General features: G+C 35.9%; 1 protein-coding gene across 7 annotated transcripts in view; it reads right to left on the reverse strand.

Moving 5' to 3' along the window:
* The window catches only part of PPP1R12A (protein phosphatase 1 regulatory subunit 12A), a 133,506-nt gene extending 109,162 nt beyond the window's left edge, over nt 1–24,344 (reverse strand). For all 7 annotated transcript variants that reach the window (XM_036912325.2, XM_036912322.2, XM_036912323.2 and 4 more), the window contains exon 1: nt 23,873–24,344. In XM_036912325.2, the coding sequence (XP_036768220.2) occupies nt 23,873–24,109 (237 nt within the window). In that variant the 5' untranslated portion in view covers nt 24,110–24,344. The remainder of the gene's footprint in view (nt 1–23,872) is intronic.
* Between the last annotated feature and the right edge of the window lie 2,596 nt (nt 24,345–26,940).

Consider the following 26,940-nt stretch of genomic DNA (forward strand, 5'->3'; position numbering starts at 1 on the left):
CTTGCTTTCCAGTTTCATACATATGTGCTATCTTTCTGCTTACTACAATATATTCTTTGATAAAATAAGGTAAATATAAACACAATCATGAATTTACAGCTCTTTCCAAGAATGTAAAACCACAATACTACTGTCTATCATGTGTACTCTCTATTGCACAACTGTTACTATCTAGCTTAACCCATTTTCCCCTGTACTAACTCTGCCTCTCCCCAACACAGGACATCAGATTTTTTTCCACTGAAAATCTGCTTGTGTTTATCATCTACAAAAAAGAAAGTCATTACTTTTATGTAAAAGTTCTTCCCTTTTCTTCCCAACAGAATAAAACTGGAAGTAGAATAAAATGCCATTTATACGTAGTGCTTAATTAAACAGAGAAAATGTTGTAAATGATAGAACTAATTTGATACATTCATTTTGTATTCTCAAGTAAAATATAAACTCAAAGGCAGATGATTTCTGTTTGTGTCCTAACACCTAACAAAAGGTCTGAAACAGAGTAGTTACTCAAATAACAAGCTTTGATGGGAAAGGCTGTGCTAGATCCTCTCACATACACCACCTCACTTCATCCCCCAAGAGCCCCGCTAAAGTGTTCTCCTTAACAGACTGAAGGGGAAAGAACTCAAGAGATGAAGCAGCTCAGTGCAGTGGTAGATGTTCTTCCCTCTACACTTCAGTAGCATTCTATTCTCACACCACCTGAGAACATTTAGTAAGCAACTGGCTATTTAATAAACTTGAAAATATCTACAGATTTCACTCGCTCCATATCCAACTTTTTGAAAGGCATCAGCTCTAGATGCTTACAAGTGCCAAACAAAAGTATGTGTGGTTTAAAAGTAAAGCAAAATGCAGGTGAGAAAAGAACTACTTTTGAATTTTTAAGACACACTCAAGTACCTTCTCTCCTGAAGTGAATACCAAGACCACACACGTTTAAATACAAATATAAAAACACTTTCAAATATTAAAATAGCAAAATTAATGTTTGAAATATCTACTTTAACACATTATACTGTAATTCAATTCAGAGATGACCTGAGTAATCTTTCTTCCAGCTGCCACATTAGTAAAATAATCTTTCTTCACTAATTCTATTCATGTTTTACTCTAGCTATTATTTTCTCGCTTGTTATACTTAAAAGCCTTCAAACATTTTTTTACAGGCCACTCTGCAAAATTCTGTGTAAACATTCTAGCAAAATAAAATGGAAAAGACTGCTAATCTAAAGATAGCACAACTAGTGCTTAATAACATACATCACCAAAAATAATTGACAGCTACATAAAGAAAAGTTATTCAAATACCTATTGTAGTAACTTTTCTTTTTTCCTAAAGGGGAGCATACAGTACCTGTGTATTCCAAATCTTCTTCCCTGCCTTTCCTGGCAATAATCTTCCAGGCTTACATCACTCACATTTCAAAAGGAGAAACAAGCTCAGAGGGGTTATGTAAGTACAGAGAGCTAATAAATGGCACAGGGAAGATTTAAACCCAAAACAGAACCAGTGTTCCTTCCAGTTACCTTCCCTCTACTTACAGGGAGTAAATTTGACTCATTATTTGTTATTTGGTATTATAACTACCTTTCCAATAAAACATATTTTGGTATGTTTGCTTAATTTTTGTTTCATTCTTAATTCTTGTGCATGTATTTTTTAATTTTTTTTTATTTAGGTATCATTAATCTACAATTACATGAGGAATATTATGTTTACTCGACTCTCCCCTTCACCAAGTCCCCCCCACAAACCCCATTACAGTCACTGTCCATCAGCGTAATAAGATGCTGTAGAATCACTACTGTCTTCTCTGTGTTGTTGTGCATGTATTTTAATTATAATTTTGAATCACTTTCTGCAGAAGAAACCCACTAAATTATGCAACAGATTTCATTAGATATATTTTTTAAAATTTATATAATTTACTTGTAACATATTTAGATGCTAAAAACTATCCCTATCTCTATAATCAATTGAAAGGGGCTGAGGATATGTGTATAGTACATGTGAGGCTAGAGTAAAACAAGACTCCCTCTTCAAGTGAACAATTGGACTAGTGCAACCCTTTGGGAACAATTTGGTAATGCTTTATAATAAGCAGCTTAAACTATCCCTTCATTTTGACCCAGAAGATTCCATTATGAGAATCTATGCTAAAGAAATTGTTCTACTTTCACTGAAAAAAAAAATTCCTATACATTAAAATGCTCATCAAAATATGAGTACCAGAGCAAGTACACAATAAATATTTGCAGGTAGAATGAATAAATGAGTGAGTGAGTGAAAACCTAGAAACAGAATTGGAATAGCTAAGAAAATTGTAAACATCCAAATGAATATTCAATGGCAAAAGTTAAGAAAAATTAGCCATATAGTAAGTGGAATAAAACACTGTCTATTACAAGCACAAGTATATAAGAAGTATGCACAAACACAGACACACACCTATGCAAGGTAGAGGGACTGCAAGTAAATATACCAATATATCAACATAGAGTAAAGGGACTATGACCATTTTTCCCCCTTCTTTTTTCCTAATTACTGTACATAAAAATAAACATATTTTCTTTAAAAAGTGGAATATTGTTCTATTTTGTGGTAGGTAAGTCAGGAAGGGTTCACAGTATTTTAAATGAACTTATGTCTATTATTAGCCCAAGGAGCAATCAGATTGCCAGCTATGGTAAATTTCTGAAAGAACAGAAGACATCTTCATATAAATAAATGGGTTGTTGTTTGGGACTGGAAATGTCTAATTAGGCTACTAACTCACATCCATTTTTCCTATATAAGGTTTTCTTTAAACAGTGTTAAATATCAGTGTCTTGCAAAGTAATTAAAGAGTAGAATCTTTCCTGAAAACTCATTTCTATTTAAAGCAGGGTGAGGATCCAAAGCACTGCATTTAGTTATGTCAGCTCTTCAAAGAGGACACTGCTTGCACTACTATGCTATTTATGATAACTACCATAACTAAACTAGGTTCTAGTTTTATTCCAAAATAGGAAGAGAGGAGTTAATAATAGAAAAAAAATTGCCTTTCAATTTCTACTGAGACTAGAACTGCTTTTCTTGTAGTCTTTTTGTTTTTTATCTCCCTGTCATCCACAGTCCAGTAAAACGTAGTTCTAAACTTGGAATCAGATTATTCTATAAAAACAAACAAGCTTTAAGTCATGGAAAATATTACTTAATATAAGGGCAGAAGTTAGAAGAAAAGCAGGTATATGATTCCATATATGTAAATTGAAAATGAAACAGAAGTATTTAATAAGCTTTTACACAATATCTTCTCACAAAAGGAACATTTAAAGAACTTAATAGAAATATAAAATACTAACATGAGACCTGTGACCTGCTTGTTCTATGTTATACTTTCATCATTATATGTACAGATAATATTTTTCAGCTAAAGGTATTTAAAATCAAGGGCTGGTAATAGAAATTACCCATACCCAACAGGGTACTACATTTCTTGTCCAATAGCACTTCAGATCATGAACAGCAAGCCTAGGAGAGTAGAACTATATTAGCTGGCAAACATTAAACCTTGATGTTCCCTAATTTTATGTAGGAAGTTTCTTGGAACACCCCATTGGTACAGCTTTAGGAGATAACTGATCCACCAGACAGGCTCTGGACTACTGTCCTATAACTTAGCCCAAGGGATTCCTGAGGATACCACAAGGATGTAATCTGGTGATTCAAGCAGTCTAGAGGCACTATACTACACTATTACGCCTCTGGACTACTAAGTAAGAGAACAGGGTTGAGTCAAACTGCTCAGTTGTGCAATTTATAACCTTTCATGTCACCTTGCAGTCACAACTGTACCTCTTTTTCTGCACTGGTAAAATGGAATAGTAAGAATAAAAATATTTACCTCGACTGTGTGAGACAATAAAACCACCTAAAAAGGTGTCTGTTACAATAAACACTGTAGTGTTTACTATTTATTATTACAATGAAATAGATCCCTCTGAAGATGCAGAGATAGTAATTCCTACACTTGTTAGAAGAACCTGTTATAAACTAAAAGTTCTACACCCTAACCATATCCTCTCTTTAGTGCCACATACAATAAGAAGGGGAAGGAAATCATTTTTGTGATCTGACAACAAATCATATTTATCATTTGGGTAGACGTAAAGATAGTCGTTTACTGGATGAGAAAAGAGCCTATGTGAATTTGTTGAAAAGACCCAACTCAAACAGAATGGGATATCATAACTATGACGTCTACGCAAAATGAACCTTAAAAGTATATTTCAAAATATAATGTCCATGAATTATTTAGTTCTTAAAAAAAAAACTGACAATTTTGTAAGAACTACATAAAATTTAAATGGTTTAAATCTAGCTTATTCTACTATGAATTTCACTTCTGAAAAAATTAATGTACTACTAGAATTTAAATTCTGAAATACCCATACAATTTCAAGGGTTAATCATGGTACAAATACTAACAGTTCAAATAATTAAAAACTTATCAATTTAGCATTAAGCATACAGAACAGTATTAAAACACAGACTGTAGCTAGTGGCTAACAAAGTTAATATTACTGACTTGAAAAGGGAAAGCAGAAAAAAGCATCAATTCCTAATTTCTTATAGCTTCAAATACAAATCACTTTCTAACTTAAGCACAGAATTTTAAAGATCGAAATGAAAACCAGTGTTCCAAAAAACAACTCTTTCAGTGAACAGGAAATTTATAGAATCAAATAATATCAAAGGGAGATGGGAAGTATTTTCATCTCTGCACTGAATCACGGAAATGGCTTCCCAACTGCTGTGTCCCAACCTGTTTTCTATAACTATCAAATTAATTCTATAGAAAACTTTAGTTCAGTCTATTGTTACAAATTCCTTACCAATTTATATATCAAATTATACTTCCAGGCTTGTCACACTCTAGCCACCTAACCTTTCTCTGCAGACTTTTTCTATTTCCTAAAATCAAACCACTTTCAGGCCCAATACCCCGATTCCACTTCCATCACTTGGGTTCAGCTCTTTCTCCACCTGATCCCTTCAGCATATTTTAAAGATTGTGCTTGTTTTATGATCATCTCTTAAACATATTAACCATAGAATTCTTTTTTTCCCACCTTTGCATGCCTTTTGACATCTTGCAAAAATACCAGTGTTCAATTGAAGAGCCATCGAAGAAAAGATCTCTTGTCTTAACTACTGGGAACTGATAGCTTCGTAGAATTCCCTCTTCCTCCCCTTTCCCATACCTGGATCTTTGCTACAGGCTGCAGTAGTTTCTTTCAAATGCAAATCTGATTATGTTAAGATAATTAAAAGTCTTCATTTCTAGAGCTTTTAGTATGAATGGACTACACAGGGCTTCCTGGGTCCTCCTAGATTGGCCCCTACCCACCTCTCTAATACCTGCAAGTCGCAGCATTCTCACCCTGACCCACTCTCTAGTCACATCTCTTCTGGTTCTTCCATTGAGCCTTGTTCTCTCCCTCCTTCCTATGAAGGGCTTTCATATATCGTTTCCTTTGGCCAGATCCTATTTTTCCACTTTCAACCACCAAGAATCTCTCTCTCTCCACCCTCTACAACTCTTTACCAACTTACATCTGTTCACTCTTCAGTTCTTGGTTCAATCACTTCCACAGAGACCCTATCCAAACTCCCCAAACTTTTTGCTCTCTCATAATATTTTGTTATTTATTTTTATTCAAATGTACTTGACATATACTTTTAACCTTTCCTTCAAAGTACTTAACACAACTTGCATTATTTGATTAATGAAAGCAGTTTTGTCCTGTTTTGTAAATCTCTGTATTCTCCAGCTCATTACACCAAGTCTGGCACATACAAGCACTATGAAACACTGATAACTGATAGTTAACAAGCTGATCAGTGTAAGAGAATCTCTGCAACCTGTTAAGTATAAATTCTAAAATTTACATAATGAATCAATTTAACAGGGACCCTCATCAGTCTGCTGTGAAATTTTAGCTTTAAAATGTGTATTAAGCTACAGAGTAAATGTTTCCATATTATATATGTCAAGCCCAGCAAGAGGGACAAATTTTTTAATGTATCTGAATAGATTTGAAATCTCACATACTCCTTATGCCATCAGTGCATGAGAATCCTAGTTTCTCCACATCCTTCACAACATTCAGTACTGCCTCTTTTTAATTTTAGCCATTCTGGGGGCTATATACTGACACCTTATTTTAGTCTTAATTTGCATTTCTCTGATGAGGTATACTGAATGACTTTTTATCAGTTTACTACCATTTGAATATCTTTTGTGATGTGCTCTATTGTGTATTTTTTTTCTTACTGATATGTAGTCTCTTTTCATATCTTCCTCCCAACACCCCCCACTAAATATAATCTTCAGGTCAATTTTAAGAGAAGTATCTTCCCATTCTGAAGCTTGTTTCTCTTAATGTTATCTTTACAGGAACAAGAAGTCTTCATTTTAATGTGGTCCAACTAATCAGTCTTTTCTTCTATGAGTACTGATTTTTGTGCTCTGTTTAAACATAAACTTCCCTACCCCAAACTTATAAACAGATTCTCATATATTATTTCGCAAATTTCTATTATATATTTCACATTTAGACTTACAGCCCATTTGGAATTGATTTTTGTGTATAGTGTAAAACAACAGGTTGTCAAGATTAACTTTTCCCACATGGATAGGTTCACCAAGTTCCATTTATTTATTAGAGTAAGTTAGTCTTCTCACCATTTTCTTCTTAAAGACTGACTTGGCTATCTATGCCTACTTTTTACACACATACACATACCATTTTGTCATTTTTCACACATAGACACATACGCAAACACAATAAACACATTAACTCAGATTTGGGCTAGCTTGTGTTGAATCTGTGAGTGGCTTGAGAAGAATCAACATCTTTAAAATATATTCAGTCTTTCAAACCATGAACATGGTATATCTCCTCATTTATTTAGCTCAGTGGTTCTCTGAAACCATGTCAGAATGTCCATGGGTTCATATTCTCATCCTCTACAGAAGTATATTGTGGAAGTTTTTCAGAGGCTATGTGACCTCACAATAGACTAAATGCAAAAACAGTATAAGAATCTATTAGTCTACTGTAAGCAAGACAATGAAGAAATCTGCAAAATATAAAACAATGCCACTCTTTTTATTAAATTTGTTTGTTAAGATTATTTTCCATAAACATTTATTAATGTTGGCAATATGAATTAGTAAATATATAAACATTTTATGAGCTTTCTTTTCTAATACAGTAAATACTGAGACAACCAACAAAAACGTAAAGCTCTTTAGGTTTCTCAATTTTTTTTACATTATACTAATAGAATTTTAAAATATTTTTTATTGAGATAACTAGATTCACAAGCAATTGTAAGTATTATCAGAGACACTATGTTGCCCAGTTTCTCTCTGCAATATAATGAGTTATACGAAATACATGTTTGGTCATTCAGATGGCCAAATAAATATATTTTCCAGGTATATGTGGTCTTCACCCACAGTTCCTGAAAACACTTAAGAGCCATCAAGGGGAAATGGGTGTCTTGTCAAGTTAATGAGACTGTGGCCCCACCCAAGGGCGGGGCAAAAACTGAATCAGCCAATGGCCAATGATTCAGTCAATCATGACTATTCAATGAAGCCCTCAAAAAACCCTGAGAAGAGCCTATCTTCCTCTTCCTGCAACCATCTTTTAAAGTCAGGAAGAGATTCCACAAGCCACCACACCAGGGTCCAAGCTCCATGAGGATAAAAGCATGGGATCTTGCCCTATGTATCTCTTCATTTGGCTATTAACTTGTATCCTTTATTAAACTGGTAAAGCTAAGTGTTTTCCTGAGTTTTGGTGAGCCATTAAATCGACCCTAAGGGGGAGGTCCTTGGACCGTCCAATCTGTAGCTGGGAGGTCAGAAGCACAGGGAACTGCCTGGGGCTTGCGACTGGTATCTGGAGTTGGGGGTGGAGGACAGTCTTGTAGGACAGAGCCCTTAACCTGGGGAACTGGTTGCTGTCTCCAGGCAGATAGTGTCAGAATTGAGTTAGTTCTCAGACACCCTGCTGGTGTCCGAGAATTGCTTGATATTGTGCATGGGAAGACCCCTTACCCCCTGCATATGCACTGGAATCGGGTCCAGAAGCCCAAAAGCAGTTCATGAGGGAAAACACTCTCAATGGCAAAATTGTGGCCAAAATGTAGCTTAATATAATAACTAGGATACTGACATTGATATAATCCATCTATGATTCAGATTTCTCATTATACTTGTACTTACTGGTGTAGTATGTCCTCAAGTTTTAAGAGTATGAAGGGGGTCCTGAAACCAGAAAGTCTGAAACTGACTTAACATTTGTTTATGTTTTTTGATTTTTATAATTATATTTACACAATTAATATTTGTACCTTTCTGACCTTGCTTATTAATTTCAACTATATGTCTCCCTCATATCCTCAAATATACTACAGTTAGGGTTATAGTTAGAATAGGTAAATCTGTTCAGAGGGACTCAGTCCCACCAGCCACTATTGATGACCTAAGATGAGAAATGAAAAACCTAAGGTGGATCAGATGGTACCTTTCCAAGAATCTGGTATTAGAACTCAGAAGGAGATCAGTCTCTCCACATATGTAGACTAGAATATAAACTCTGAAATGGCTGGTAGCCTTATATTTTGCCTTTTGAACAAGGAAAACAAGAAATCTAGTTTTTTTAATAAAAAAGAATAAAGTTGATTTGTTAGAAACAGTGATGAGAAACTTAAGGAGACTTCTGGGGTTGCATACAGTTCTGGTTGTAATTCATTCTGGAAGCCCAGATTTGATGACATATCTCTATACCATAGCAGTGAATTACTTTATTTAGGCTAGTTTCAAATGCGCTTTTCTTACATAAAACAAAAAATCCTAACTAATATGTGCAAGAGGTCTCTCTACCATTTTCCTTCTAGTGGTTGGTCTAATCCATATGGCTTTGAAAATTGGTGCTTTTTTTCAAAGGGTTCAAAATATAATAGTTCAGCTGATGGTCTGGGGGGCAGCTTGGGACATATGAAAAACCTGTAACTGTGCGTGTAACTATGTATAAATTTGTTAACAATTCTAGAATAAGGACTGGAATATAAGTTTGTTTTTCTCTGTAGAACTTTGATACACAAAGCACTCCCCTGGTGGGTAATCAAAAACTGAAATTGGTATCATCTCCTACAACAGTAGACAAATCTGATGTGATCTCACAGTATAGAGTGATAGATTTTTTAAAAATCTAAGCTAAATACTGATATAGCTTTACATTTCATTAGTATGTTTTTCAAAATTATTATATTGTTGTCAGACACTGGGCTTGCTGTTTACCTTTCAGTAACTTTTTTCTCATGTCTGTCCAAGATGATCTCTACCAACCTGTCATCCAAGTGCTTTACTAAAAATCAACCTATACTCAGTTTGCAACATTTCCTTCATTTAAATTTACCAACTTTGTCAAAAAAGGAAGATAGGTCAACATAGCTTGTTTTCAGAAAGCTCGGCATCTAGTGATCAACACAATTTCTTCTAAAATTATCTGTTTAATAATGAACATTAAATTTTGCCAGTTAGAGACCATTATAAACAAATGTACATGTAAACTAATGTCTGTTTCATCAGTTATTACTTCTTCCTATTGCTCCAGTTTACAACTCTTAAATGCCCTCTTTTCAGTCTTCAAAAACATTTTCACGAAATTTATATGATTCGGGGCTTCAACATTCTTGATTTTAGTCTTAAAAATTTGTGGCCTTTTTTGCATTCATTCTTAAAGAAGATATTCATCATTAGATCCTTTTCATATTAAAATAAAACAGGACACAAGAGCTTATTATATAGAAATTGCTTTTCGAGATCTCTACATCTCTCCTAGTGAATACTGTTTAAAATTCTGAAATCCAGATTTATCTTTTAAAATCCTATATTCTTAAAAACTATCTGCTTTTTTGGGGATTATGCTCATCTTTTCTCCGAACTTTCTGTAATTTACTTGCCAAAGCTTCAAGATCCATCTAACAAACCCCTAATTCATTTTCCCAAGGTATTCATCACACTGCCAATGATTCTTTCCTTAAGAAATAAAAGGCTCAGAGAAAAGGCAGGCATAATACAGAAATAAATACTTAACCATCAAACAGCTTCCTTGCGTAGCCAAAGAGTAGCAAACTAAAACTCATTAAGTATCTCAAGGTCTACAATTAATCCTTAATACATTAGTGGAAGTAGCCATTTAGGCATTTTTCTCCAATTCAGATTCCTCTTCATCATTTTTTTTCTGCTTGTAAAAGATTCAAAGATGAAATGACTAAAAATGTACTATATATCTTCTCTGGGGTAACCACTGTTTGCCTGACATCAAGGCCAAACCAGCCAACACAATCTTTTTATACAAATGGCACTTTTCTTACCATGTACTTTAATAAACACTGAAATGCAAAAAAGTCACAAATACTCAATATTCTAGTAATATTCTGAGCAAAAAAGAAAAATATTAAAATATGTTAGGTAAAAGAAAAAATATTATCAAGGTACCAACTTATCTATAACTACTATTTTATCTTTATTTTCCCTAAAAGCACCACTTAGTAAATTTAGAAACTGAGGGCTTTAGAGATTGTTGAATGAATTCTTTAATTGTACAAGTCTTAGCAAAATCTAACATGCTCTGAGGAAATGTACTCTCACCTCTCATTTTAACCTATGACCTTATTTTCATAGTGCATTATTTCAAGCAATAAAGACTTCTAGATTGTTATTACTACCACTCTTATTGCTCTCCAACAGTTCTGTGCTCCACCCTCCTCAGGCCCCTAAAAACACATACTCTACCATCCTCCACAGTATCATGAAAGTAAGTTTGGCTTTACTTATAAGTTCTTAACTTTCCTTAACTGGAAAGGCACAGAAAAACTAACACAAAATTTTACATGTATTTTTAGACAGTTCCCCTACACCCTAAAATAAATCTAACCTTGAATCCTTATTGTGCGGTTTTTCTGTAATCTCCTAAATTGTTTTCTATTTTGTATGCATACTTACAGAGAACCAGCAAGACCTAAGAAAACAGGCTAAGTCTGAGACAAAACAAAAAACAGAAAACAAAACTCCAAACCAAGATTTTAATTTATTCTTTATTGTTAGGCCACCCTTCCACCATGCTGGCTCAACATACTGTATATCCTTTACCAAACATTTTATATTTAATTGTAATTTCTTGCTTCTTGCCTGTCTCCCCCAATATTACTCAAATATACTTTGCTCCTGACCTAATAGTAAGCACACGGTTCTTACTGAATGGGTACATGGTGTGAAAAGCACCTCCATTCACCTAGTTGTCAAAAACAGAAACCAAGTTCCTGCACATCTTTGACAACTATTCCCTCAAGCCTATGACTTCCAATTCCTGCCCATTGCTTAAATTTCTCGAGTTCATCTATTACTTTCCAACTCCACTAACTCTAAACTAGTTCATCTTTCTTAGTCTTTTCAACTTCCTATTCTCCCTGCCTCCAGTTTTGCCCTCTTTTCAGTACATTCTCTACATTGCAGCCAGTGATTTTTCTTAAACAGAAAATACGATCAGCACTTCTGTTTAACTCCAGTTCTTTGCACATGCTATTCCCTCTCTGACAGTTTTCCATACCTTTCCCTCCCTCACAACCTTTGCTTATCAATCAGCATCTCAAACATCAGCTTTCCCCAGGAAGGCTATCCCCCTCCCCAAATCTATGAGATGTGACTTTATGAACTTTTCTAGCACTCTGTACTACTACCATTATATAGCAGCACATATGACAAAAATGTGTAATTTGTGTGTATTACCTATATACCTTAATACTCTGCAAGCTGTCTTAGGGCCGGGACAATGTCTGGCTCTCTTTGCTGTCATAACTACAGCAACGAACACCAAGCCCAGGCTGGGGTTGGGGAACTGGCAGAAGATAATTACAGATTATAGCCTCTGCCAGTGCCTTAACTTTTAGTGAGAACTGACAAATACATAATTTCATTCTTTAATTAAGATATAATTCAAACCTCATACAATAACCCATTTCAAGTGTACAATTAAAAGGGTTTTAGTATATTCAGAGTTGTGTAATCATTACCACAACCAATTTTAGAATATTTTTAATCACCCAAAAAGAAATGTTATACCCGTTAGCAGTCGCTCCCCATTTCCCCTCAATACGTCAAGGCTTTGGCAAACATTATGCTATCTTGGTTCTTTATAGATTGCCTATTCCACATATTTCATATAAATGAAACATACAGTATGTGATCTTTCATGTCTGGCTTCCTTCATAATGTCTTTAAGATTCATCAGTGTTGTAACAAGTACCAGTACTCGGTTTCTTTTTGTCGGGAATAATATTCCACTGATTGCAGTAATGAAATATACATTTTATTTATCCATTCGTCTGCTGATAAACATTTGTGTTGTTCCCACTTTTTGACTATTATGAATAATGCTCCTATAAACATCACACATTTTTGTCTGGACATAAAGTTTTCAGTTCTCTTGGGTATATACCTAGGAGTATAACTGCTGGGTTACATGGTAAATCTATGTTTAACCTTTTTAGGAACTGCCAGACTGTTCTGAAAGTAGTTGCACCATTTCACATTACCACCAGCAGTGTATGGGGGTTTTAATTTCTCCATACCTTAGGCAATACTTGTTATTAACTGTTCTTATTATAGCCATTCTACTGGGTGTGATGTTATTATAGCTTTGATATGCATTTCCCTGATGATGAAGTAACTTCTCTTACTGGACACTTCATGAAAATAGTGTTGCTATCTGCTTAAAAAAAAATACATCCTCCCAGCATCTAACAGTGTATGGCACAAAGTAGGCCTTCAATTCTATCAAATAAATATTTAAAGCTAGTATGGATTTGGGACACAAATATTTCTTTTCAGATGTGCATGTGATGGGACATATTAACTGTATGTATGAAGTAAAGGGAAAAACAGAAGATGACCTTGGGATTTTAGTTTAGCAAATGATGACTGATGAAGTCATAAATAAGATATGGATTACATAAGGAGAGCAGATTATATACAAAGAAAAATTCTATAGGAATGAATGATAGGGGAAAGAAAATATCAGAAAGGGAAACTGAACAGGGGCATTCAGAAGACAAGGAGGGAGCAGGATCATAAAAGGGTCAAGGCATCTATTAAGTTACATAAAACTTGAACATAGCTTCTTCAGGGATGTCTTCCATGACATTCCAAATTAAATCCTGCTAATAAAAACTTTCATCTCACCCCATATCTCTTTTAGAGATTAGTACAGTCCCAGGCATATGGTAAATAATGACGGATGTATCTGTTGTACGAATGAGTTAATCACTTATTTAAATGACTAGCAGTATCATTTATCTGTAAAATAAAAATACTGTTTGGTTTTACTCACACACAAAGAGTAATAAAGTAATAAAAGATTTTCCTATGGGTGACTTAGAGAAGGAAGATGACATATTATGAATGTGACAGACATGTGTCAGCAGTACTTTCAAGGTTACTATTCTGTATTAGCTATTACTAGAGACTTACTGAAACTGTCTTTTGCATAAACAAACATTAAAACATGTTATTTTGAGCAAAACATATAAAACTGCAGGTGAAATTTTTAAAAAGCAGTCCTAATAATACAACGTCAGAAATGAGCAAAGATGTATTTAGTATAATATACACTATACCATGGGAACTTGGAAATGTACTACTAATTTTATTTATCATCAGACAACTGGGAAAATAATACTTTGGGATGTACGTATGTGTACACACACACACACACACACACACACACAGTGGAATGCTAGGAGTCATTAAAAAAGAAAATGTGTATCAATATTCATTAACATACAAGTATTTCACTTAAAAAGTGAGTTATAAACCAGAAAATTAAGTATAATTTCATTTACAGGAAATTATACAATGGACAGACATGGAAAAAATGGAGTTTACCAAAGTTTTAAAAGGGGATATCACCAGGTCTAAAAATTTGGATAGCATTTAATTTCTTTTTTTATACTGCTCTATGATTTTTAATTATTTAAATACTCTTAAATTTTTATTTGGAATATGATACATACACAACAAATAAGGAAACTTAAAAGTAAGCCATGTTTAAAATAAAAAGGAGCCAGGGAAGACAAAAAGCAAGAGTAGAAGGCATTCAAGACTTAATTACTTAAAGCATTTTCATGTATATCACAAAATAAGTAAAAACACTGAAAAGATCAGAAATTTAAAGACATTTTACTGTAAAAAATGACAACTGAGTTAAGTGGCAATAAACATTCGAAAGGAAAATCTGAACACTAGGCACAGTTTTTATGCATATTGTTCCACGTACTTGGAAAGGATACAGAAATGGCCGAACATCTCATGTGTTCTAATCTTTTAAGAAAAACTGTACAAATTAACATATCCTTGAGAAAAATAACAGCTCTTAATGGAATACAGTGTCAACATCTGGCAACAACAGCATCAAAATCTTTTGTGGAAAACACAAATATCCAGAAAAACACCATGTTCAAATCACAAACTATTATGATGCTGACTTGTTTCACGCAAAATCTGTAACACAAATGAATACACAAGGTTAATTTTAAAGAATTTCTGAAGCATACTCAAGCATAAATAATGCAGAGTTCACTGAAATCCATCTTTATGATGTTTCCAATAATATCAGAAAATAGCATCTAAGTAGATATTTATTAACCATGATCATCCATGATCTACTTTATTCACTGAACATGTCTCCAAATGACTATGATTTTCAAAAATGAAAAAACTCTCCTGAAAGAAAAAGAACAGAAAACCCCTTAATACTGAGCATATTCATAATGTCCAGAAGCTGAAGCTCCAAAAGAAGAGTTCCAGAAATGCTTCAAGCAGAAGTATAAATACTGGAATAAATTTATAACCACCAAAAATAATTCTGAAGACTATTAAAATGTATATACTTTAGTGTGTTCACTACTACAAAGTAAAGGTAGTTGCGGTGTGTGCATGCGCACGCACACCTGTGTTTTAACAGTTAATCCAGGAGAATACACTTTCCCACATGGTTAACTTCTAAAAGAATATCAATTCACATCTCACGAAATTTCTCCTTTGCACTATGCAAGTATTCAAAAAAATGACACAAGCTTTCTACAATCTTGATATTTTTGTTAGAGAGCATGTTAAACAAAAAATTTTAATTTCAGCTCAAATATGAGTTAATAAAGTAACACTTATTATTAAATGAGAAGCTGTCACTGCAGAATCTCTCTCAATGCATGTAAGGCATTTAAACAGATAACTGAAAAGGTGACAGCTGAGGAATGCCTTCATTTCTTTCCATGGTTTCTACTGAGTGTCATTTCAGAAATGCTTACCTAACACATGACAATGTGGAATGTCCCCACCCATGAAAGAGCGATTGAATCAAGCAAGCACACTTAGGGCAATAACACAGAGCTCAAGTTTGTCTTTTCATGGATTGCCAGCACAACAATGAACAGATAAACAACCAATACTAGTAAGGTAAAAAAAAAAGATACTGACATACAGGGCTTCAGAGTGCAAGTGTTACTTAGAAAAAAGTGTGATTAAGAAGGTTATAAAGTATGAATCAGCTTCCAACACCAACCAGTATGCTAGGGATTCCTTTTCTAAATCAACACCTAATGATTTGTTTAAAGAAATTCATTTTTAAGTATGTTACATAAACTGAACAAAATTCTACTTGTATTGGTAATCAGGAATACAATCAATTTCAAAATAAACAGTAAAAATATATTCCATTTCAAAAAACTAAAATTTTTGCTCTAATAATGACTATGTTTACATTTTAAGTATTATAAAAGTTATTGGCATAAGCTTTTCATTAGAAAATTTTTTTAAAACTAAGGTATCACTGATACCTTATGAAGGTATCACATAACCAATCTTATGAAGGTTTCACATGAGCAACATTATGGTTTCAACATCTACCCGTATTATTAAGTCTCCCCCTACCTCACTGCAATCACTGTCCATCAGCATGGTAAGATGCTATAGGCAATTTTTAATACTTGTTAGCTGTTATATTTACCCACACAAATTGTCATCAATTTGTTTTCTATGAACTCTGCTCTTCACAAGATTAGTCTACAATGTGTTCAAATATTTCTAGCCAACAAACATTTACTGTCACCCTGCTAAAACAAAATGCAGATACCAAAGGGGATTTAAAGAAAAATTAATCAAAGTCCCTGCTTGAAGGAATTCACTATTTTGTCTGAAGATAAGATACTAACAACAGCAGATAGTGTCTAAGTGCCAAAAGTCAGGCTCAAACAGTTAAGAGAATCATCGTGTGCTCCAGCTGTCAGGCAAGACACGTTTTTTTTCTCTGAGATGTGCCTTAATATAAATAAAACGCCAACTCCATTCCACAGGAAGATTACATGTGCAAAGGCTTGTGGAAGTATAAAAATATAAAACTCGTGGTTCCCAAAGAAAGCTTTCACTGATTTCCTCAATCTCTTCAGGTAAATTCTTTTATGCTTACTATATCCTACCCAAAACAGAACACAGAGCACCCTAAACTACTCTCTCTCCTTGCATGAAAGAATAATATCAAGAACTTGTGTTGTCAATATAGCAATGATTTTATAGACTGATAAGAGGCCCCACTGTCCTTTATTTCAAAACTCTATCCTTTTGTTGTTTTTAAAATATTCTTTTTATGAAATGTTGATGACAGTAGAAGGTGATCAAGTTGTTTTTACTGCCTTAACATGGCAAAATAAAAATTAGCTTATTCCCTTTTAGCTATCAAAATTAAACATTTTACTGGTCTGCAAAATTCTGGGAATTGATGTTAGATGGGCAACAAAGAAATCACACTGCCAAAGTGCTCTAACAACAGTAAGCAAAAAATTCTATTGCCTTTTCCAAGTTACCTGAAATATAGTTTGGCCAAATTCTGCAAACTGATTCAAGGAATAGAACATTAGTGTAACTTGGATATTCCTACTAACAAAAGACTTCCAATTAAACATGGTTAACATTAAAAAGTTGGTTTTACTAGTTCAGGTAACTTTATTCAAATTTCATGTAATGTCTCAAGTCCTAATTGTAAATACTAATAATCACTGTACAGAAACTAACCTGCAGGAGATTAACCTAAATGGTAGTGATAAACAAAAGATTGTTTTCATTCCTTTTTTTTTTTACTATCACAGATAGGAGTTTAACTACAATTTACCTCCTTTCATTAAGAGTTCAGTGTATGTGTACAAAGCATTTACGGTACATGAGTACATACAAATGACTAAAGCAATAATATAACTTATTAGGTAAAGGAAATGAAGATGTTTAAAGACTAAACTCTCATGTCCTAAAAACAAACAAGAGTTTTTGTTGCTGTTGTAACTTCCTTTGCAACTTCCCAAAGCACTTGATCAAAAATATTCTGCACTTAGATGGTCAATCAAAAACAATCTTGGCAGTTCCTAAAATTTAGGACAGATTCTGAAATTAATTTAGATACAGTACTATTGCATTTCAATTACCATAGGAAGCTCTGAAGTGCTGGCTAGCTAAAACAAAGAATAAGAAAATGTATAGACAAAGACGTGTTCTTGTGTTCATTTGATTCTTTGCTGATTAACAGGGTAACCTCTGTTACTACTAACCATCAGCCACACTGACGGAAAGACTTCAGAATATGTTCTTCAGACTTTAAAAGCAAACATCTAACATAGTGTTAAGTTTGGATTTTGGAATCAGACCTGCAATAAAACCCAGCTCTGCCGTTCATTATCTTCGTAATTTGAGCAAGTGAAACGGGACATTGTGAGAATTAAATGAGATACTGGTTGTAAGATCACCTACCACAGTGTTTTACATAGAACAAAATCCTCAGCAAATATTCCCCAGCTACTTCTACTCCTCTATAGAAACAGTGGATAAGTCATGGTTACTACATGTCCGCCCCCAACTTAGAACCCAAAATAACTGCTGGATCTTCAACCTTTCAAAGAGGTATACTGAAATGCCAATATTCAACATCTTTTTAATGATTATGGACCCCCATAAACTTTCAAAAGAAAAGTGGAGTAAAAATGACTTTTTTTGTAGGTAGAGAGACAATGAAAACAGCAACTTCGAGAACCATCAAGAAATAACATGTTATAGCAGTAACAAAACAATGTTATTACCACCCACCCCCACAATAAGGCTTCTTAATAGTCATCTTTTAAAAATCATCTAACTAGAATTCTTTTTACAAACAATAACTTTTCTTTTGTGAACAGTATCTGTAAAATACAGTTAACAAACAAATGATGAAAATCAAAAAGTTCTCTGCTCTGTCTAGTGCTTCTACCTGGCTATACTGGAAAATGCTCAGTCACTGCTTGCAATCACACAGCTGAAGCACATGAAAGATGGTCTTAGGACACTTCGGTCAGACCACAAAACTCAGTCAGATGAGGAAGCACAAAGGCAGCAGCCCCAGAAAAGGCACCGTTAACAGCAGCAGTGTGGGCAGTGGGGCCCACTAGCATAGCCCAGATGTGGCCAGAGTCGTCCATTTATTTGCAAGAAGAAAGGGATCAGTTTAGGTTTAGTAAATTTTGTTTATTTAGGAGGATTTTTTTCTTTTAATGGACTCAGGATGATTTCAACAAAAAGTTTTAAGAGTCATCAGCATGAAGTGTTAGAGCTTTTCTAACAAGAAAATTAAGTAGAAAAATAATTTATACTGCATATTTTTTAAACAGATTTTAATTTTACAAGTAATCCAATAGATTCTTCCAAAATCTCAATCATCCCCACCAAGAAAAAAAAAAGGTTAACAATTATAAACTCTATATTCAGTTTTAAACAGATTTCTTATATATAGCAATTTACACTATTCTCCAACAAGAGACTCAGTATCAGTTGCTTCAAGTCTCTTTTCCTTTTGATTGGAAAATTCTTTAAGTAGCCCTATTAGAATACTTTTCAGAAGAGCTACATTTCAGATTATCATTGAGTGAAACTGCTTGGCTGAGAAGGTTAAGCACTTAGGAAAAAACTGCACAGAAGTATTCCTTTTACTGACAAGAGGGCAGTGACATATTTTTACAAAGAAGCTTCAAATGGCTTGTGCACAAGTTGATGAAATTTGTATTTTAAGAGCAAAAGGATTTAATACTAAATTTATCTGGAAGTCTGCATTAAAAAATAAAACTTTATTTTAAAATTATAACAGCATAGAATATAGATCTAATAGGACCTAGTTCAAGCCCTTAGAACAAAGCAGCAAATTAATTAATTACTCAACTGTTTTTTTATCACTTAATCAAGGCTTAAACTAGTTAAGGGTTTTTAAATTGAAAGGAGGTTAGTATTAAGGATTTTTAATAATCTTAAGATATTTTAAAAAACCTGCAAAGAAGATGCACAAATAAGTTTTTCATTTGCTTTATAAACATGAAAGAATACTCTTAATTATTTGTATATGAAGGTTTTGAGGATTTATCTTACAACATACAAACAGCTATAAAACTTAGGAGGTAAAAGATACAAGTCAATAAATCTTTAGTGAGTACCTACTATGTGTCAGGGTCTGGAAGTAAAAAAAAAATATGGACAAGCGGGTCCTCCATCAACGAGGAAAGACAAAAACAAACGTTATTCAGTAAGAAGCATTTTAACAGTAGCAGAGAGGCAAACCCATGATACAGTGAGTACCCCAGAGGAGAGTCTCTCTCCAGTGCCACAGAATTAGACATAGTCAAAGGACAAAAGATCCCTACTGCCTGGCAACCAGGTTGAACCCTAAAGACTAGGATTCTGATTGGCAATGAAGGGAGGGAGGCTAGTCTAGTTGCAGAAAAGCATGGCCATAGGCATGGAATTAAAACATTTAAAAATAAAGGATATAATACCCTGGAGATGTAACAGGTATAAGCTAAATGGGGAAACACTTTTAAGTCTGGATTTAAGGAGAGGAGTGACATTAAGTGATACTGTTAAAAAATAAATCTGATAGTATCGTGAATGCTAGGTGTGACCAGGAAGAGAACAGGTGGAGAAAGCAAGTAAGCTACTACTACACTCTAGGGATAAAAACAGTGAAGGTATGAACTCGGTTGATAATCAGAACAGCAAGGAAAATAACTGATGCAAAGGCAATTGTGAAGAAGATTGATTGGATGTATGTAGACAAAGTAAGGAGTAAACAATAATTAAAATGTTTAAAGCTTGCTCCAGAGACTAATGACATCATTAATAGAAACAGAGGCATCAATGAGAAGAGTCAGCTTGGTGAAGAAAGATTTAAGTTTTGTTTCAGATTGAAATTCCTGACATTGATGTGGAACTGTCTAATAACTGAATTAATAATACTCAGACTGAAAAAAGGATACTGGTAAAGTCTAAAGATATGAAAAAATACATCTATCTAAACCAATGTTAAGTGATAAAAGTAGATTATCAAACTAAATTACAATTATAAAAATCTATGTTTGAATAATAAGAATATTTTGAAGAAACCACAAAGGTAAATTTAAACACAGTAATTGTTTTATACGTGAAGTTGCAAAGGGAGTGGATTTCTATTTGCTTTATTACTATTTAAAGATATATTTTACATACAAAATCACAATACATTGAAAAATATTTCATTTTAAATCAGTACTTCATCATCAACAATAGAAAAATGGAAATGAGGGATTGGAACTTTGCAAAGACGTCAAGACGGAAAATTGATTTAGAAGTAACTTAGCACAAAGAAAGTAAGATTTTAAGGTAACACCAAAAGGCTAAACTCAAAACTACTGGAAGAAATTTCAGTCCCGCATTTTAGGACACCAGTACCAGTAAGAACCAGCAATAAGGCACTCCACAGAAAACTGTTAATTCTCCTAAAATCTTTATAATATAAGTAGACTGAACTATATAGATACAGATCAGAGAGTAATCGGAGCTGATACTGCCCACTGATTAAAATGCAGATCTACTCTAGACCTCAGTTCCAGCAAATGAGAATTTACATCATAACTTCAGTACTTTTCAGTACTGTCTTCTAGGTATAGGAGAGTGGGGGGGGGGGGGAAGGCGGGCTATTCTAGAGACTAAGATAGGAAATTTGACAAGCCACACTGCTCTTTCTCCTATATGGATGACATATTTCCATACAAATAATAGGTGAAAATTGAGTATCTTTTGTAATTTCTAAAGAGCACATTCAAGCAATTAACATAAACTTTTAAATATAACTTGGTTATATTAAAAATGGAAGTAAAACATCAGATTAAGAAGTTGTACTTTTTCCCATTGTGACTGTGAGGACAAGGAGTTCAATTTTCAGCCAATTCAGGACAATAGACAGTGAAAGGTGGTAAGTAAAACTTTAAAAAGAATCAACAAAACTTTAAGCTTTAAGAAATCTCTTGACTGCTGCTTGTTTTATATACTTACATTATAAAACCTAAAATTAATTACTGGTTAGTCTTCTGGACTATTCATTTTTTTTTTTTTTTTGGTTTTAATCAAGTGCCTAAATTTCACTGTCAAGGGAAAAGTTTTTGGAACGTCACACTCCACAAATAAATAACTTCTTAATCTAATATTTTACTTCCATTTTTAATATAAGCATCTATGTTTAAGATGCTGAGAAATGAGAATGGAGAAAACAAAAATTTTCAATGCTTGATGTTTGAAAGACTGGCCTTACTGACTTAAGGAATAACTTAAAATAAATTACAAAAAGATATTACACAAATGATTATCCACAAACTTGGAAACTTATGCTTAAGCTTGTCAGCTAAAACAAAATACCTAATAAAGACTACACCTGTATAATGCTGAACTACTGAATTCAACTCATCAAGACATTTAATAAGTCTGATAATTCTTGCAACATGTCCAAATTGAGGTGATAAAAAGCCTTAAGAAGCCTGTTATGTGTATTTTCTCTTCCTCCTAAGCCAATATTACACTAATGTAAGTAATAGAAATGTTCCTCTTCCTCCAAGCCAATACAGTTGGATTTCTCCACAATTTAAAATTTCTATTTGACAAATTCAGTTAAAACATACTGATCTAAATAAACTACTAACCAACTGAATCCTGACCTCAAGCATACAGCAACTGTCTTTTAGAGTCCATTCCATAATAAAATGTGTAAATTACACTTGAAATTTGAAGATTCATTATCACTTTTACTGCCAAAAGTTTCTTTCATTCCCAACATCATGTTCTTAGAATCTGCAGTTACGCTATGCCTTAAAATAAACCCCAGCCAAATAAAAAGCTTGCTATAGAGACTCTAAGTCAATGTAATAAACAGCTACAGACCATGCTCTATTTTTACTGAGTGCCACATTCTGAATTCCAGATTTATCCTGCAATTTGTCAGTCATTTCAATTCACCCAGTCAACTCTGTAAACAAAGGCTAAAAGCCAAGTTTGATATGAGAATTCAATTAAATAAAACTTAAAACGGTCATCATTCACTAAACAGGAAGCAGTAAAAGGAAAAATGCCACCACACACACACCTCCCATTTAAAAAGTCAGCAAGGTAATATATCTAAAACACAAAGCCTTAAATTTCAACTTCCCAAACAAGTTTTGTTAAGGTATTAAACAAAATAAAGTTAGACCTTCCACGTATAACCAAGGTAACTCTGAGACAGTTTACGAGTCTTTTCATTATAAAGGGAAACTATTCCTGCAAAGTCGTTTTTTAGTAATTCCAAGTTGCCCACTAAGAAAACGGAAAGAGTCTACATCTTGTCATCTACTGACCATCACTTAAAAATTGCTTTTTATGCAGAACTCTACGTGGTTGCATTGCTTTTGGCCTGTTAAAGGCAAAGCAACATTATCTCTGGATTGCCAATAGTTTCTCCTTATTTGGCTAACATTGCGAGATCCCAATCAGACTACTATAAAACTTTAACATGCACAAAGCATCCATTTTGAGGAAAGTTTCTGACCAGCTTTCCTTTTTTCAACCCTCCAAAGAAAAATCAGAGCTTAGTAACCGGCTTTGGAAAGAGTGCCCCGTGCTTGCTCTTTTCTTCCGAACCCCAGTGCACACCCCAGGAGTTGGGGCTCAAGGATCTCTGACACTGCGGCAAACTCCTCCAAGTAAGAGACGCTCCAGAACGTCCCGGTCCCACGGTGGGCAAGCCCTCTGAACGCTCCTTTCCCCTTCCCACTTCCATCCCCTCCCTTTCAGCCGTCGCAAATCAGCTAATTACACCTCGTTTCCCCCTCCCCAGTGACCAAGAGTAATAAAGGAGAAAACAGGAAATCGTCCGCTCAGGGCACTAGGCTTAGGGCTCCTGATTACTATGATTACTATTTGTAATTAAGTCCTAAAAACTACAACAAATCCAAAGCCCACATACAAGCCAAAGACATCCATCTGTCCAAGTGTCCCTAACGTCCCTTGCTGGTCGTTTCCTCCAGCATCCCCCGTCCTCCAAGTGGATCACTGACGTCGGTGCCCAGACACAAGCTCACTGCACCCCTCCACGTCTCGACCCCAAACCCCAGACACATGTCCACAAAAGGCCCTGGGCCCCGAGCCGACCAGTCCCTTCTCCCCTCCGCCCCGGAAACACCCTGTTCGCACCTCCACCGCCGCCGGCCTGAAGGGGCCTCCGGCCGGGAGCCTCCCGGCACCAGTTTTCTCCCTCCCTCCCAAGCGGGAAGCCGCCCCCTCAGCCGCAGCGGCGAGTCTCCCGCCGCCCCCAGACTCGGGAGGCCGGGAGCCGAGGCGGGCCCGGCGGGAGGCCGGCGAGGACCCGCGGCGTCAGGGAAGCGGCGACGGGGCGCACAGACCTGGTGCAGGGCAGTGAGTCCGTCCACATTGGCGTAATTGATGTCGGCGCCGCGGTGCAGCAGCTTGAGGACCTCGTCCGTGTCGCCGCTGGAGCAGGCAGCCAGGAAGACGGCGCCATCGTCGAACTTCACCTTGGTCTTCTGGCGCTTCACCACGGGCGGCTCGAGGTCCGTCTCGGAGCCGATCCAGCGTTTCAGCTGCTCGTTCCGCTTCTGCTTCGCGTCCGCCATCTTCATCCCCTCTCCTGCCGCCGGGTCTTCTTATCGCGAGGGGGGAAGGGGGAGGCGGAGAGGGAGGCGGGGAGGCAGGGGGTGTGTGACGGTTTCTGTGAGTGCGGGCCAGGGGCGGGCTGGGGACCGGGAGGAGACGCTCGAGACTGCCAGTATCCCACAGCGCACTGGGGCGGCGCGCTCGGCCGGGCGGACCTCCCGTCCTACCACAGGCGCCCTCCCGCCCCCGGCGCGGCCACCCGTCACCGGCGGCCAATGTAACGTAACTTCGCGAGATTCGGGCAGGGAGGCGCCCTTCGGCGGTGCGCATGCGCCCTGGGCCTGCGGCTGCCCCAGGAAGAGCGCTCCCGCGAACTGCGGCGGGGGCGGGCGGGCTACCGGAGGGAAGCGGGTGTGGTCCAGGCTTCCCGGGCGGCGGGGGCTGGGGCCAACCTGGAAGGGCGGGGACCGGGAAGGAAGGTTGTCCTTCCCGGCTGAGGGCTCCTGGTGTTCCGGAGGCCGACAGGAGGGCTGTACGGCGGCTGCACAAGGCGGACCTGCCTCCGGGGCTGTCGGAACGCCTGAGTCCTTTGCTCAGGGCGGAGGATTTTCCTATTGGCTGCGTTATTTGAATGGAATGGAGGCTAGGTCCTGAATTAAGCGCTTGTGATTTCTCTTTCTAAGGAACTGGGATGAGCGTGGGCATATCAGTATTGATAGGAACCTTTTAAAAGTGAGGTGTTTGTAGCCGAGGGTTTTTGGTGATAGTTACCCCAGATCTCAGCCCGAGGTGAGAAGGGTTGACCTGAGGTAGCTGCGGTGGCTTCCTGCCAACCTCCACCGTAGAAACGTCTTTCCTCTTACGCTTGGTTTTTGTTGCTTTGTTTTGTTTTTCTCGCGCGTTTTTGCGTTCTCTTTCGTTCAGTGCTTTAAGTCTGTCTGGTAGTACTCGTGAGCTTCACTCAGCCTTGTTACTGGTCCTGACCTTTTAAGGGATTTCTAGTTCCTGCTCCATCACTTTCTAAGGATGGGTAAAGACCCAGCTGCTTCTAGAGTTCCTTATGTTAATATTACGCAATTAAATCCACAGGTATTTATTGAAAACTACGAGCCAGTCATTGTTCTAGGCACTGGAGATAGAATCGATTGACATATTTAAACCTCCTTTTGAGGTCACGTGTTTTAAAAACTTTCAAGTTACAATCCTTAAAAAAAGTTCTAAAACTTTGTCTTGTATGACACCGCACACACGATTTGTAACAAATACTGTTTTGCAGTCTCCATCGATTGGTATTTTTCTAAACACTCCATTGTTTTCATCCACTATTTTTTAGAGCATTAAGAGCCCGAATAAAGTTATAAAACTACTATTCGATTGAACCTTAGGGATCATGTAGTCTAAATCCCCAAAGAACTCATTGGTTTACTTAATTTAACTCAGCAGTAGGATTAGGATTTCTTCAGCAATCATGCACCTGTACTGGGTCAGGCGTTGTTTTGGTCCTAGGGATTCAAAATGAACAGCTAAGCTTTTGGTATTTATCTCCGGTAGACTACGTTGCAGCCTACCGTATTGAGAAATAGAGTAATTGAGTAAAATTTGATTAGGAGACCACCTGCCTACAAGACTGAATTTTTCTGAACCCAAGTCAGGGTAAAAATATTTCCTCTGAAAATAGTGTAGAAATAGAAAGAGTATAGAATGCAAAGTTGCACCAATGGTAACATCAGACCTTTGAATAATGATGGTGTTAGGTGCTGAATTCTGTTAATACTAAAATACAAAATTCCTATCCAGTTTAAAAACTCCAAAACGAGCTCTTAAAAGAATTTAAGGACTCTCTTGTCAACTTCTCTACCTAGAAAAATGGGCAGCTTATCATTAACTGTTCCCCAAGAATGTTATGGTCTATTTGCTAGCTCTTAAAAGTGCTCTGGAATATCGATATGTTATCTCAAGTTTTCATTTGGGTGAAAGTTTCGTGGGAAGTATTCTATTTCCAATTGAAGCACTTAAGGATGTAAAATTAGTAAAACAAAACAGTAGTTTATTAATAAAACATAAGTAGTTAAGTATCAGTTCCCAAAGACTACCAGTCAAAAACAAAACAAAACCTCAGCAAGCCTGTTAATGTATGCAAATTGCACTGAGTTGAGCTTTCCTTGCCCAGCTCTAAGGGTCAGGAAGTTCTATGTTAGTCTCATTAAAATACTCCTCCACTGCCACCTGCTTTGCCTTTTTGGGGACGACTTTTTAAAAATAATGTTGTTATTGAATTAATGATAATGAAGATCTATGGCTAATTCTAGAACAGGCAAAATTTTTAAAGACAACAAGAACACAAAGCCAGTCACTTCACACTGTTTTAATAGCTGATGAACTTCAAAATTTAAGCAGCAGAAGAAATGAAAGAAGTTCAATTACTTTCATTTCCTAATGGCCTCTAAGTTGATTGGGTGTGAAGATACTTTTCAGCTTCTTTAAGGCAACTTAAGCCTCAAAATAGAAGTGCAAACTAAACTATATTTATTAATTTGCTAATTGTTTTTCTTACAGCAGCAAATCATTAATCATGTTGTGTCTTCAGTTATTTCAGAAAGTTGTCAGAAAATCTGTACATATTTTTTCAAAGCCTACTTAAACTACCAATATCCCCCTATTAATTCACTTTTTTAATTATCAGATTGAAGAATATTTAATCAAATAATAAATTTATTTTAAATGCTTGCACACACAAAGCACTGGATTTTTCCTGTACTCTCTGATGTACCATCACCTAAAGAGTTCAGCATAGTATGGTAACTACACTTACAGACAAGTTCATTAATAGCAAAACAACCAGATAATGTAATAACAC

Source organism: Manis pentadactyla, chromosome 10, assembly GCF_030020395.1.
Source record: "Manis pentadactyla isolate mManPen7 chromosome 10, mManPen7.hap1, whole genome shotgun sequence".
Lineage (NCBI taxonomy): Eukaryota > Metazoa > Chordata > Mammalia > Pholidota > Manidae > Manis > Manis pentadactyla.